Source organism: Eptesicus fuscus, chromosome 7, assembly GCF_027574615.1.
Source record: "Eptesicus fuscus isolate TK198812 chromosome 7, DD_ASM_mEF_20220401, whole genome shotgun sequence".
NCBI classification, from domain to species: domain Eukaryota; kingdom Metazoa; phylum Chordata; class Mammalia; order Chiroptera; family Vespertilionidae; genus Eptesicus; species Eptesicus fuscus.
Window position 1 is genome coordinate 84,974,918 of NC_072479.1, and position 15,158 is coordinate 84,990,075.

The window sequence follows — 15,158 nt, forward strand, 5'->3', positions numbered from 1 at the left end:
GGGCTCATGCAGGAGGCAGCCAATCGCAGTGTCCCTCTCACATTGATGTTTCTCTCTGTCTTTCCCCCTCTCTTCGACGCTCTCTAAAAATCAATGGAAAAATATCTTTAGGTGAGGACAAATAAAGAAAGAAAGAAATGTCATATCCTATGAAAGAGACATCTTAAAAATGCCTAAAGGAAGTTGTCATTTTTTCATGGTGAAGGGACTGGAGTCTGTGTTGATGAAAACATCTTGCTGCTACAGCAGCCAGCAGTGGCAGCAGCAGTGGGGTGATGGGGCTGGCGCCTTCCCCTGATCAGCCAGGTTGCCTCCTGCAGAGGGACGCCTACTGATGGCTTAGGCCCATGGAGTGGGCCTAAGCCATCAGTAGGACATCCTCTGAGGGCTCCCAGACTGTGAGAGGGGGAAGGGTGGGCTGAGGGACACTCCCCCCCCCAGTGCATGAATTTCATGCACCAGGCCTCTAGTTTTTAAAATAAGGGACATTTTTTAAAATTGCTTTGTTTTCCCCCTACATAGTTAGACTTGGGCTTTGTCATTTACCACAACTCATCCTAATTAAAGTAGAGATGGTTTTGATTAGAAAATGAACCAACAGAAATACAATCATTAGTTATATAATAATTTAATCTCTGTCATGGTGCTATAGTTCAACATTATCTAATGTTATATCCTTCACAGAGATATTATTTTTGCCAAGGGAAGTCTAACTAACATTTAAGAATAATAAAATGAATGAGGGATTTTTTAAGAACTAGGACAGAAATTGAGAAGGTAAGTATGAGAATTAATGATAGTTGTGACAGTTATCATAAAGGTGAAAATGTAGTAATTCTTCAGATCATTGAAGACAAATATCATTAAATAACTATAGTTAATGGGATTATGATTTTAGAAATTTTCCCATTATGATAGAAATTCCATAATGAGAGTATAGGGAAAAGAAGTATGTAATGCCAGGATTTAGAAACCTGTCTAAGAATAGAATTTAAACATCTGAGATACTCCTAACAAGGCCTAAGTGTTCAGAGTTTGTGATTAAGATGTAAGTAAGTTAACAGCATGAGTGCTGAAGTCTTTCTTTCTTTTGTCCTCTGATATCTTTTTGAATAAGAAAACAACTTCTCAGAGGCACTGCCAATGTGGATAAACTACAGCACACACTTACCAGCCCAAAGTATCCTATATTCTGGAGGTGTTTGATGATGTAAACCATCTTCAAAATAGCCCAAGTGTAAGAATTTCCTGTTCAAACTTTAAGTGACATATTTATGAGAAATCTACTTTTTCCACTCATGATTCACTCTGAACTTTTACGGGGCAGTCTGTGAAGACCACAGTCATTGTTTACTAGAGAAACCTGGTCTCCCACTAAAGGATAAAGAAGGTACGTGTCTCTATTCTCCTGTCTCTCTATTAGTCCTTCTCATGTAGTGGGAGATTACAAATGCTAGATGTGATGCAAGTGAGGTACAATTAAGATACAACCAAATAAAAGAAAACTTTGGTATCTTTATTTAAATAATTTGGGGCTAAAAAAATGAGAAGAATAAAATATAAAATATGTTGGAGGATATCAAATTATTCAAATTCTTGCCTGTAGAGAATGACTCAAGTGCATACACACATGCACAACTGATGTGTTAAGCAAACAATTTAAAGTAGAATCCAGCAAGAATCATGACAAGGAAGAGTTATTTTTATTTTATAATCAATATAGGTACATTTCATATTTAGCCCAGCCTTTAAAAAGAGATTCTTAAAATAAATTATCTGAATTATAGTGGTAATCCAAATATGCAGTCATTTAGATTAAATAAAAATAGTTAGCTTTTAATAAAAATCAGGATGAAGTAGCTCCCATAAAATGCAAATTTAAGCTTAATTATAAAAAATCAAAAGATATTTTTAAAAATTGAACAAACATTGCAAGAAATGGCACCACACTGACAAAGAAACTCTTGTTTAATGAACTATGTTACAGCATTATAAATAAATGTATGCTATTAAATAAAATTAATTTACTTCATAGTTACTATATATGCCAACACAACTGATGCCCCATCTTTGGAGCATTCAGTCTTTAATCATTATTTGATTTCAAATTTATCATAAATATTGGAGACTTTTTTTCTAATATAACATTTTAATTTTAATACAAGCATTCTAATAATGTTAAAATATTTTCATGGAATCTGTCTTTAAATTAATGACAATGTCATTATTTATGCTATTCTTTATTCCTCATTGATTTATTGCTTTTTATGACTCAAACAAATAATATATTGTCAAATATAGAATATCGTAAAATTTACATCTACTATGAAGCACCTTTTTAAAGATCTAACAAATTTAAAACCAGAACACTAGTTTTTTCAACTTGGAAATGAGCCCTACTACCCTTTACCCCACCCAGTTTTACTGTACTAGAGATCGCATTATTGCATATGTCATTTATTCGTAAGTACACTTAACTTAGAGCACAGACTCAAACGCCACGCACCTGCGGAGATGAATAACCAAAGAGTAACCTATGCAGAACTGAATTTGGCCAAGTCCGCCAAGAGACAGCAAAGGAAACCTAAGGGCACTCAAAGCTGCATTCCAGTAACTGAGCAGGAAATAGCCTATGCAGAATTAACTCTTGAAAATGCTTCCCGGGATCTTCAAGGGAGGGACAATGAGGACCACTCCAAAGGTAACACATTCCATAGACACACAGTGTAACTGTTCTAGTAGGTGCAGCTGGGGTGCAGAGATGTGGGGGAAAGTAGGGCATTAGCTCACATATTTTTTTCATTTGTGAGAATCAGCGCTTAAAGTTGGAATATGGTATTCTAAGATGAAAGCTGAGGGTAATTCTATTCAGGTATTGTTGTAAGGTGTAGTCTTAGACCAGTAACTCATGGAGCATTATATTTCCTAAACATGCCATGGTATATTCTGAGAGGAAGATTACAGTGGTAGGCATGGGCTTGGTGTCCAAGTTTATGTATTTGATTCTCTGTACGTAAACTGTCTAAACAACTGTGGCTCTCTCCTTTCTCAGTGTTTCCTTTTCTCTTCCGGCAGTTTCACCATCGCCTCCAGAGAAGCTCATTGCCGGGACCCTAGGGGTCATCTGCCTTGTCCTGATGTCCGCTGTGGTAACGATAACTGTTATTCCCTGTAAGTACATTTTTGTAAGGTTATACAGAACGTTTCACTTTTATGTCCATCAGTGCCTCTGAACACTTCATGGTGTTATAGAATAGAACTCTGATCTTAAAGTATGCATTTAGACTAAGTGAAAAATAGTAATCCTGAATTTGTCCAAGGTATAAATATCAGAAAGATTTTAGAGAGTAGTTTATAAATATATGAACATATATATGACCACATATATCCATATGTATCTACATCTATATCTATGTCTATATCTATATCTATATCTATATCTATATCTATATCTATATCTATATCTATATATCTATATCTATATCTATATCTATATCTATATCTATATCTATATCTATCTATCTATCTATCTATCTATATATGTTATACACTGATTTTGTAATGTAAGGCATGCTTTAGGACACCTTATTGAGAAATACAAATTAATTTTTGAGATTGTTTAATCCAAATACTGTGAGAGATGTAGTTCTCTAGACTTTCAAAATATTTTTCCTCAAAATTATCATTACTACATTAATTTTCATTGGTAATTAAACTTTATTCCAGATAATTCTAATCCTAGATAATACAACAAATTAAATGTAAGAAACAAAAGTATTAGGATGTAGTTAGATTAAGATTAATTTTTATAAGAATTACTTTTTTTCCCCCAGCTAATGTAATACTGGAGCAGAATAATTCTTCCTTGAAAACCAGGATCCAGGAAGGTACATAATTATTTTCTCAGTTCTGATATTAGTATAGTTTATACTTTATCTCTAACATAGGGTAGTCGAAAATAATAGCTTTTTTGGAAGGGGGACATAAATTATAATACCAGGCAATAAATGTTCATAAATAATGATTATAGAAAAGTGTTTTCTTATGCAACAATATGAAGAAATATTCATTTAAGATCATCATACCCATTGTTGCAGATGGGCTCAAAGATAATTTTAGGATTCTAAAAACATGGTTTTCTTCATTGACATTCAGGACATGTAGAGAGTGGATTCTTTTGTTTGTGTGTTTGCTTAATATGGGACATAAACCAGGAAACAAGAGACTAACCCTTCTCTGTGAGTGTGTTTTCTTTTATATATACATTGCACAAATGTGTCTATACCTATGCAAATATGTAAATTAACTTTCATTTTTAAAAATTTAAATTGTTTTTGATAAAATTTTATAATCTTTCTTCAGCATATCATTGTGGACATTGTCCAAAGGAGTGGTTTACATATTCCAACAATTGCTATTACATTAGTACTGAAAAAAAAGCATGGAATGAAAGTTTAAAGGCCTGTGCTTCTATGAACTCTAACCTGCTTTACATAGATAATGAAGAAGAAATGGTAAGATTTAAATATTTCCATTTTATTTTATAGACAACCATGCTTCTATAAATGCCTTTTTTCTAAAGTAAACTTTGCTACTTGATTTTACTATACATCAAGGAAACTGAAGGTATCATGATTGTGCACATTAATTAAAAACTTAAATGACCCATCCTAATAAAAGGGTAATATGCAAATTGACCATCACTCCAACACAAGATGGCTGTTCCCATGTGGTCAAAGATGGCTGCCCCCATGTGGACACAAGATGGCCACCACAAGATAGCCAGCAAGGGAGGGCAGTTGTGGGTGATCAGGCCAGCAGGGGAGTGCAGTTGGGAGGGACCAGGCCTTCAAGGGAAGGCAGTTGGGGGCAATCAGGCCTGCAGGGGAGGGCATTTAGGGGTTACCAGGCTAGCAGAGGAGGTCAATTGGTAACCAGGCCTATAGGGGAGGACAGTTGTGGGGGACCAGGCCTGTAGGGGTGGGCAGTTGGGGGCAACCAGGCTGGCAGGGGAGGGCATTTAGGGGCAACCAGGCCTACAGTAGAGGGTAGTTAGGAGTGACCAGGTCTGTAGGTGAAGACAGTTGGAGGGGAACAGGCCTGCAGAGGAGAGCAATTCGGGGTGACCAGGCCTGCAGGGGAGGGCAGTTGGGAGTGACCAGGCCTGCAGGGGAGGGCAATCAGGCAGGCAGGCAGAGATGTTAGGGGCAATCTGGCTGGCAGGGGGACAAGGTTGGGGCAATCAGGCTGGCAGGCAGGTGAGTGGGTAGGAGCCAGTCGTCCCAGATTGTGAGAGAGATATCTGACTGCCAGTTTCGGGCCTAAACCAGCAGTAGGACATCCCCTGAGGAGTCCCAGATTGGAGAGGGTGCAGGCCGGGCTGAGGAACCCCCTCTGTGCACGAATTTTGTGCACCGGGCCTCTAGTATTCTAATAACCATGCATGGTGTCAGATGGGTAGCAGACCCATTGGGGTGTTCACCTCAAAAGGTATACATGTGCCCAATCAACATGCTGTACACCTGAAACCAAAACAATATTGGGTATCAATTGTAACTGACAAATCTTTTTTAAAGTTGCTCAAAAATTATATTCATTGTTTATTATTACCGGAAACTGCATCCAAAATCTCAACATACAAATTAAAACCAGAGGCAAAATAATTATAATATAGTCACTTAAAATATAAAGGTTAAGAGTTTTGTTCCATTCTTCATTGCTAGCCACTTGTAGGTGTCTATACTTTTTTAATGGCTTGTGCATTGTACAGCAACATGCAGGAATCCTTTTTTCTGATATTCTGCTGCCCTTGACAGTTGCTGGTTGGCTTCTTGGACATGCACTCTTGCACTTTCAACTTTGCCTTCTATGCTATCTATCACATCTCCTTGCTCATGAATTATCATTCACAAATCTTTAAATAGGTCCTTTATATCCATAATATCAGCTTCAAATTACCTAACAGAAGACTCTCATGAGTAAGGCAAAGGTCATCCTCCCTAATTTCCTCATCCTGCACCTGCTCCTGAGGTTGACTTTGGCTTTCCCAGGATATAAGATTCTTTTCTTCTGAGCTTTCCTCAGGAAAACTACCAAATTCTCTGAAACTGGCTCCCACTGGAGCAACAAACTCTATTTCTCATCAGCTTGCCTCTGGTCCTTCAGAAAGTTTGTCAGTGATGTGGACTCAACATTAACTAAGTGATCCTTCTGTATTTTCCTTTGACACTGTTCACTGGGGGTGGTGGGCAGAGATCCAAACTCTTTTCACTTTTTAATTTATCTTCATTGTTGAAAGTATTACAGATGTCTCCCCTTATCTTCTCCCCCATTGACTCCCACCACCTACCCCCACTTCCAGGCCTTCACCAGACGATTGTCTGTGCCCATGTGTTATGCATATAAGTTTCTCAGTTAATCTCTCCCTCCCCACCCACCTACCCCAGCCTTCCCTCTGAGATTCATCAGTCTATTCTATCCTTTTATATTTTGGGTCTGTTTTGTTCATTATTTAATTTTGTTCATTTGATTCCACATATAAGTGAGATCATATGATACTTATCTTTCTCACTGGCTTATTTTGCTTAACATAATACTTTCCAGGTCTTCCATGCTGTCTCAAAGAGTAAGAAATCCTTCTTTTATACTCTTGCTTAGTATTCCATGTTGTGAATATAACATGCCATTTAAATCCACTCATCTATTGATGGGCACTTGAGCTGTTTCCACATCTTAGCTATTGTAAGTTGCACTGCTATGACATAGGGGTGCATACATTCTTTCTGATAGGTGTTTCGGGTTTCTTGGGATATATTCCTAGAAGTGGGATCACTGGGCCAGATGCCAGTGCAATTTTTAACTTTTTGAGGAAACTCCATACTATTTTCCATAGTGGCTGCACCAATCTGCATTCCCACCAGCAGTACTATGGTTCCCTTTCTCCATATCCTCGCCAGCAACTTGTCATTTGTTGGTTTGTTGATGGTAGTCATTCTGACAGGTGTGAGGTGATACATCATTGTCATTTAAATTTGCATCTCTCTGATGATTGGTAACTTTGAACAGTTTTTTATTTGTCTCTTGGCCTTCTGTATGTCAACTTTGGAGAAGTGTCTATTTAGGTCCTTTGTCCATTTTTAAATTGGATTGTTTGTCTTCCCTTTGTTAAGTTGTACAAGTTCCTTATATAATTTGTATATTAACCCTTTATCAGATGTATCAGTGGCAAATATGTTCACCCATGCAGTGGGATCCCTTTTCATTTTGTTGATGGTTTCTTTTGCTGTGCAGAAGCTTTTTATTTTGATGTAGTCAGTCCCATTTGTTTATTTATCATTAGTTTCTCTTGCCCTGGAGATGTATCCACAAACATATTGCTATGAGAGATGTCCAGGATTTTGCTGCCTATGGATTCTTCTAAGATTTTATGGTTTACCATCATACACTTAAGTCTTTTATTTATTTTGAGTTTATTCTGGTGTATGGTGTAAGCTGGTGGTCTAGTTGCATTTTGTTTTTGCATGTACCTGTCCAATTTTCTCCACATCATTTATTGAAGAGGTTGTTTTTACTCATTTGTATGCTCTTTACTCCATTGTGTGCTCTTGCCTCCTTTGTCAAATATTAATTGAGGATAATGGTTTGGGTCAGTTTCTGGGTTCTCCATTATGTTCCATTGATCTATATTTCTATTCTTGTGCCAGTACCAAGCTGTTTTGATTACAGTGGCTTTGTAGTATAATTTAATATCTAGTATTGTGATCCCTCCAACTTTGTTCTTCTCTCTCAAGATTGCTGTGGCTATTTGGGATCTTTTTTTGTTTCCACATAAATTTTGGAGCATTTGTTCTAGATCTGTGAAATGTACTGTTTTAATAGGGATTGCATTGAATCTATAGATTGCTTTGTGTAGTATGGACATTTTAATGATGTTGATTCTACCAATCCATGAACATGGTATAGTCTTCCACTTGTTATATCTTCCTCTATCTCTTTTTTTTAAAAGATATTTTATTAATTTTTTACAGAGAGGAAGGGAGATGGATAGAGAGTTAGAAACATTGATGAGAGAGAAACTTCGAAGAGAGAGAAACATCGATCAGCTGCCTCCTGCACAACCCCTACTGGGGATGTGCCCGCAACCAAGGTACATGCCCTTGACCGGAATTGAACCGGAGACCCATCCTTCTCTAGGCCAATGCTCTATCCACTGAGCCAAACTGGTTAGGGTCCTTTATCTCCTTTTTTAATATCCTGTAGTTTTCTGAGTATAGTTCTTTTACCTCCTTAGTTAAGTTTATTCCTACATATCTTAATTTTTTTTTTGTTCCAATCGTAATTGGGATTTTTTTTAAAAGTTTCTCTTTCTGTGAGTTCATTTTGGTGTATAAAAATGACATAGATTTCTGGGTGTTAGTTTTGTATTCTGCTATGCTGCCAAATTCATTTATTGAATCTAGTAGTCTTTTAGTGGAATCTTAAGGGTTTCTATGTACAGTATCATATCATCTGCAAATAATGACAGCTTTACTTATTTTTTTCCAATTTGGATGCCTTTTATTTCTTCTTATCTGATCACTATAGCTAGGCCTTCCAGTACAATGCTGAATAAGAGTGGTAACTTGGTTATCCTTGTCTTGTTCCTGTTCTTATGGGAAATGGTTTTAGTTTTTGCCCATTTAGTATGATGTTGGCTGTAGGTTTGTCATCTATGGCCTTAAAAGAGTTTTTATCAAAGTTGGGTGTTGGATTTTATCAGATGCTTTTTCTGCATCAATAAATATTATATGTTTTTTGTCTTCCAATTTGTTTATATACTTTTCTGTTCCTTTGGCAAGTTTGTTAGGATGCTGCTGCTTCTGTTGCAGCTGTTGCCTCAATTCACGTGAATCTTGAGGTGTTTCAAGTTGATTGAAAGACCCTATATTTCCACGGAACATTGTGGGATCTTCTGGATATTGCATATCCTGGGCCAGCTGGGTGGGGTCACAAGAATTTCTGCAATGTGAGACATGGGTGGTTTGCTTATTCACTAATTGCATCAGGTGTTGTGGGCTGTGCATTTAACTAAGCAGTCACCCAGCCTCCTCATTTTCCTCCTCCTCCTCCAGCCAGGGACCAACTTAGTTGTTTGTATGAAATCAATTACCTAACTTATCATAAAAATTTTTCTCTCATAGAATATTTTGAGCAAATTTGTTACGTTTCCATGGATTCAACCCTACCACAGAAACAATAATTGGTCGGTGTGGAAAAATGGCTTAAGTTTCTCTTCCAAACTGTAAGTTTCTTGAGAACTTATATATTTTATGTCTTCATGCTTTAAGTCAGAAATTAACCCTTTGCACTCGCTTGCTTTTTTCTCGATTCCTTTATTCTAATGCTAACCGTGTCGAGTCACTCGACATCCGAGTGCAAAAGGTTAATCTTAGAAATGAAAATCAATGCATGAACGATTACATAAATACAGTAAAACTTTGGTATAGCATACTAATTCAGGCAAGGAGATATCCACTAGAGACAAAAGCCATTATGTTAGAAAGTAGGTTTTACAAATATATATGTTCAAAAATTGACAAATTAGTTTACCTGTTTGTACTTACGATGACACATTTGTGTAATTAAAGTGAAGTACGTATGAAAAGTTTCGTTTCACAGAAAGGCTTTCCGTATGTGTTACTGTAATTTAAAATTTATACTGAAAAGGTCTAGTAAATGCGTGCATTCACCAGTCATGACCTGTAAACAAATGTGCTGGCTGGTGTGTGGCTTCAGCCCTCAGGCTTTACAACTGCAGAGAGTCAGGCCACAGGGCAACAGCACCAGTTACCACAGGCGATGTGGTGTGATCCTGGGCTAACCATTAGCAGTGCATTGTTTAGGGGCTTTCACCCTTGGATTTAGATATGTAGACTCTAGTAGTAGAGATGTAATATTTATTTATGTCAGTGAAATTACTACATTGTTTTTTCCAACATATGGCCTAGTTACTAAAATTTTAAAAAAATAATGAATTAAGAACAAAAAATTAACCTGTTAATTTAATTATAAGTAAACCTTTTATTAAAACATTTTAAAATTAGCAAGGTATTAATTTCACATATGATATACAAACCTGAAATTTTGTCCATTAAATTCAGAGTCTATTAAATCGAGTGTTTCCCTTAAACCTAATGTTTCTGTTGAAAAATTATAAGAGGTGTTCAGATTTAGATATGTAAATATTACTGTAAAGAGTTTATTCATTAAAATATGAAGTTATATATGATCAGACTAATGACATATTATTTCTGTATTTCAGATCCGCAATAACTTCAGGATTTCATAAGGATTGTGCATTTGCAAAGTTTAACGAAAAACTTGGCAAATACAAGCTCTCTTCTGAATCCTGTTTAGAAAATCATAGCTATGTTTGTAAGCACCAGCCACATTAGCTTACCTAAATCTAGTATAATGGTACTCCCACCATCTAAAAATAATACATTTCTAGTTTCTTTAAAAGCACTGCAATTATTTTTGTAGAACTATTTTTTAAGATATTATTTTGAGACCAGCTTTAGGTTCACAACAAAATTAAGAGGAAGGTATTGAGATTTCCCTTATTCCTCTGTCCCCACCCAAGCAGAGCCCCCCTTTTATCAACATCACTCACCACCGTGGTTCATTTGTTACTGAGAATGATTCTACTTTGACTCTTCATAGCTCTTCAAGTCCACAGTTTGGCCTGGCTGCTGTGGATCAGTAATTGAGCATCATCCCATGCACCGAGAAGTCAGTGGTTCAATTCCTAATCAGGGAATATGCCCGGGTTGCAGGCTCATTCCCTATTAGGAGGTGTGCAGGAGGCAGCCTACCAATGTCCTCTCTCATGGATGTTTCTATCTCTATTCCTCTCTCTAAAATCATTATAAACTTTTATTTCAAAGTCTATAGTTTATTTGATGTTTTACCCTTGGTATTAAAAATTTATTTTTAAATCTATATATTAATTTAAAAGTATATATCCAGTTACATATTGTACACTTTTAAAACTTCTGATATTCACTAAAATAAAGCATGTACATATTATGAATTATAATATCAAGAACTGTTATTGCTGCCCTTCCTGGTTTGGCTCAGTGGATAGAGTGTCAGCCTGCAGACTGAAGGATCCCGGGTTTGATTCTGGTCAAGGGCACATGCCCAGGTTGCGGGCTTGATCCACAGTGGGGGGCGTGCAGGAGACAGCCAATCAATGATTCTCTCTCATCATTGATGTTTCTATCTCTCTCTCCCTCTCCCTTCATCTCTGAAATCAATAAAAAATAAAAAAGAACTGTTCTTTCTAAGTCTGCAATAACATGAATAATTGAGCAAATATTTCCAAATTAATTTACTTGACCTAGCCTTTAAATGTTCAAAATGGGGGCTGACCATCCCAGGGTTACAAGGTGTATAAGTGTGTTGAGTCAGGAGCGAAAAAGTAGGGAAAGTTTGATTCAAGGAATTATTAACTACTTGTTGGCGAGAGCCTGAGGAGAGGGGAATAAAAGAAAATTACAAAAATGTACTCTAGGCCTAAGGAAGATTACCAAAATGAAAATCACATTGGTGCCAGGTTTTAGACTTCACTGAAGACAGTGTCACTACAGAAAGCTTTATGGCAGGTATGCTCACTGGACTGTGGTAGGACAGAGCAGTTCCAAGTCTGCTGGCCCAAACTGGTGAGGATGGTCTCAACTTATGACTAACAAGCAGGAAGGCGTCCCTGCCACATGTCAGCAGGCAGAAGCTGGAGGAGAGGGAACTGTGACCAGCCACAAACACTTGCTGGGGGGTGAACACCTCAGGAACTTCCTGCTTGCGTGCAGCTCTTCACCACATCTCTGTAGCCAAAACTGAGAACACACCATGAAACCAGGAAGAAGAGCCCTTTCTCTGGCACGTCTCTCTAGTGCCTTTTACTGGGAAAACATCAGGTGAGCTGACAGGGAAGAAAAGGTTTATAAGACCTAGCACCATTAACTCACAAAGGGCAGTAAGGATAGATTGGGAGCCCAGAGTAATACATTCTTAATTGACACTCAAGGTTATTTATTATGCAACAACCCCATGATTTCTATAGAAAAGCCATTTAAATATATCCCACTTATTCAGAATATGGGACCAACACATATATCTTCTAAATCTATTTTGGTGCAGCATTATCAATCATTAGATTCATTTTCTGGTGCAAACTGGTGGTTTTACTGGATAATAATCAGTGTCCTTTGCTATATTTTACATGTCTGTTTTTTTTTTTTCTCTCTCTACTGGATTTTAGATATTTTGGAGGGTACCTTGTTTTATTAAATTGTCTGTCTCCCCCTTTTGATACTCTTAATTACTATGTTTTAGAATCATGTTTGATGGACACAATAAAGTGTTATAAAGTGTTAAGTAATGAAGAAAATAAAAATTAAAAGGATACAATATCTGTGTGAATGAAAGAGTTAATTATTGACAGAATGTGGGATGAACTTTAGTAATTTGACACAATCATTTGGAGATATTTTTACTATAATTCAATTACAAGTGGGAGAGATCCTGCACTCGCTTAATAATTGCAAAATGAATTAATAGTTTATATGAATTTATCTCTTTGGATATAGATGTTGCCTTTATATTCTGTACATTTATTCATTAGATTCACATAGAGAAAATGTGTCAATATTCAAAATTAATTTGTATCTAATTGCTGAAGTTGCTTTGACATTTAAAAACCAGCACTTATTTTATTCATTTATTTCTCATTTCCCCTTTTGTGGTTTGGTTGGCTTTCAGTTGATATAGACTGGGTATGTATTGGCTCAGCTCAAGATAAAGCTCATATATTTTTTTAATATTTTATTCTCTGATCAGTGGGCTACCTGGTACATAACTTCATAGCAGTGATTAGCAACTCTCAGCATGTCTAGCAGAAGTGTGCTTCTTGATGCCTGAACTCAGAATTCATAAACTGTTACTTCCCAGATCACATTATATTATCATGGTCAACCTTTTTAATTATCTACAAAGTATACTCTTCTCATAGTGGTCAGAAGGAAAAGTGTAGATTCCCCCCAAACTAATCTAATCTATCTATCTATATAAAAAGCCAGCGACCAGAACGCTGTAATGACCAGAACAACTAGTAGCTATGATGCCCACTTCGGCCAGAGAACCAGCTGATCATGGCTTGGGCCGGTGGCCAACCTCCTGCAGCCCTTCCCCCAGGCCGGCCCCACCCCCATTAGTCCCCACCACTGCAATAGGCCCACGGCCACACCCCCAGCCAGCTCTGCCCCCAATTGCTCCCCCCCCCCAAATGAGGGCCAGGGCTGGCCAGCCAATCACCTACAGCCCCTCCCCCCTGGCCGCTGGCCCTTGATTGGCCCCCCACAACCCATTCAGGAGCGAGGCCCACCAGCCAGTTGACTGCAGCACCTCCCCTCCAGCCAGCCTGGCCCTGATTGGGCCCCAATAAGGGTGGGCTGGCTTGCCAACCTCCCACCATCTCCTCCTCCCATCAGGCCTGGCCCCGAACCTCCCCAATTAGGGCCAGGCTGGCTGGACCCCACCCATGCACAAATTCGTGCACTGGGCCTCTAGTCTACAATAATAGCCATAGGAAGATGGGAAAAAGAGAGTAGTACACCAGCAGTTAGGACCACGTGTAGGAGTTATGGAAATTGCAGAATCCAGAATATATAATACCCACATACTTTGTAGTCACATTGTTCCTCACATGATCTCAATATTGCCAGATTAAAGTTTCTTAATATTTTAACTAAGTTAACAAATTAATATTATTTCTTGATGTAAAAATTTTTCTCAAATTTAAAGTACGAATTACCAATATAAATTATCAAACTTTGAGAACAAGTCACCAAATTAAATGATCTGAAGATTAAGTCTGAATAAGAAATTAGTTGATCAGATCCAAATAAAAGTAATCAGACTTCCTGGGATAGTCTTGGGAAAATGGTGACTTTTGTGTATGTAGTTAAATCTCATTCATCTCAATTGCTACTTCTCTGATATAAAATTACTACAACATGCAGCATCATAGTGATTGAAGAGTTTGTCTAAATGTCTCTACCCTTCACAGATATCCAGCATAAATAACAAAAAGAGAAATAAGAAACAAGGTATTGGAGATGGAGAATCTCCTTGAGACCATAAGAAGACTGATATTTTGTGATGAACAGGGGCAAATTTATCGACATGCTGGTTTCCACACCAAATCATATCTTTGTCCAAATATTACATTCCCAATAGACACAGAAGGGATTTCAGTTTTCTCTCACAGATGATACTTTTAATTCCTCTTACTTTGTTCAAAATGTTTTCATACAGCATTTATTATCATCTCACATTGTATATTTTACTTTTCTTCTGACTTAAACCACAAATATTTATTCTATCACAGTTCTGGAAGCTTGAAGTCTGAAATCAAGGTGTCAACAGGGCTATCTTCACTTTGAAGACTCTAGGGAGACTTTGTGCCCTGCATTTCTCTTCATTTTGGGTGTGGCCCTGAGTCCTTGGCATTCCTTGGCCTAAGGAGATATTATTCCAATCCTGGCCTCATTCATCTCATTGTTATCCCTGTGTGTCTCTTGTCTCTGTGTCCAATGTCCCTCTTCTTATACATTTCATATGTATTAATTAAGGCCCATCCTACACCATATGGCCTCATCTTAACTTGATTACATTTTCAAAGGCCCTATTCCCAAGTAAGGTCACATTCACTGGCTCAGGTAGATATTACTTTGGGGCTTGAAGGGGTGTGGGCATGTGATACTAGAAAGTGACTAAAAATAACAGGTAATATCCAAATCTTTTGTCTAGGTAACATTGTAACTAGAAACAGAATTTGGTTTGGTATTTGTGAAAACTCAATTTCAACCATATATATGAAAGGTTGGTAGAAGAGAGTGGGAGAAATGTCCTGGCATAAAATCAGAAGAAACCGTTCACATAGAATTCATCTCTCTTTGTCATTTCAAATCGTTCATTCTTAACACTTTAAAATATAACAACCCAAACCCAAAGTAAACTGGTTTTGTAGAGACTGATGACAATTAGTTTGAAATAATTATCTCCTACACAGGTACACATATATCACATTTGCATGACACTTAAATTCCTTAATTTGA

At 37.3% G+C, this 15,158-nt stretch overlaps 1 protein-coding gene and 1 pseudogene across 1 annotated transcript in view; one reads left to right on the forward strand and one right to left on the reverse strand.

Annotated features, from left to right (window-relative positions):
- Window positions 1-2,514: 2,514 nt before the first annotated feature.
- LOC103285419 (NKG2-A/NKG2-B type II integral membrane protein-like) overlaps window positions 2,515-15,158 on the forward strand; it is a 42,789-nt gene continuing 30,145 nt past the window's right edge. Inside the window, exons 1-2 of the mRNA XM_054718623.1 lie at window positions 2,515-2,701; window positions 3,076-3,171. Of these exons, the coding sequence (XP_054574598.1) occupies window positions 2,515-2,701; window positions 3,076-3,171 (283 nt within the window). The remainder of the gene's footprint in view (window positions 2,702-3,075; window positions 3,172-15,158) is intronic.
- On the reverse strand, window positions 5,738-9,041 carry LOC114231123 (syntaxin-7-like; annotated as a pseudogene).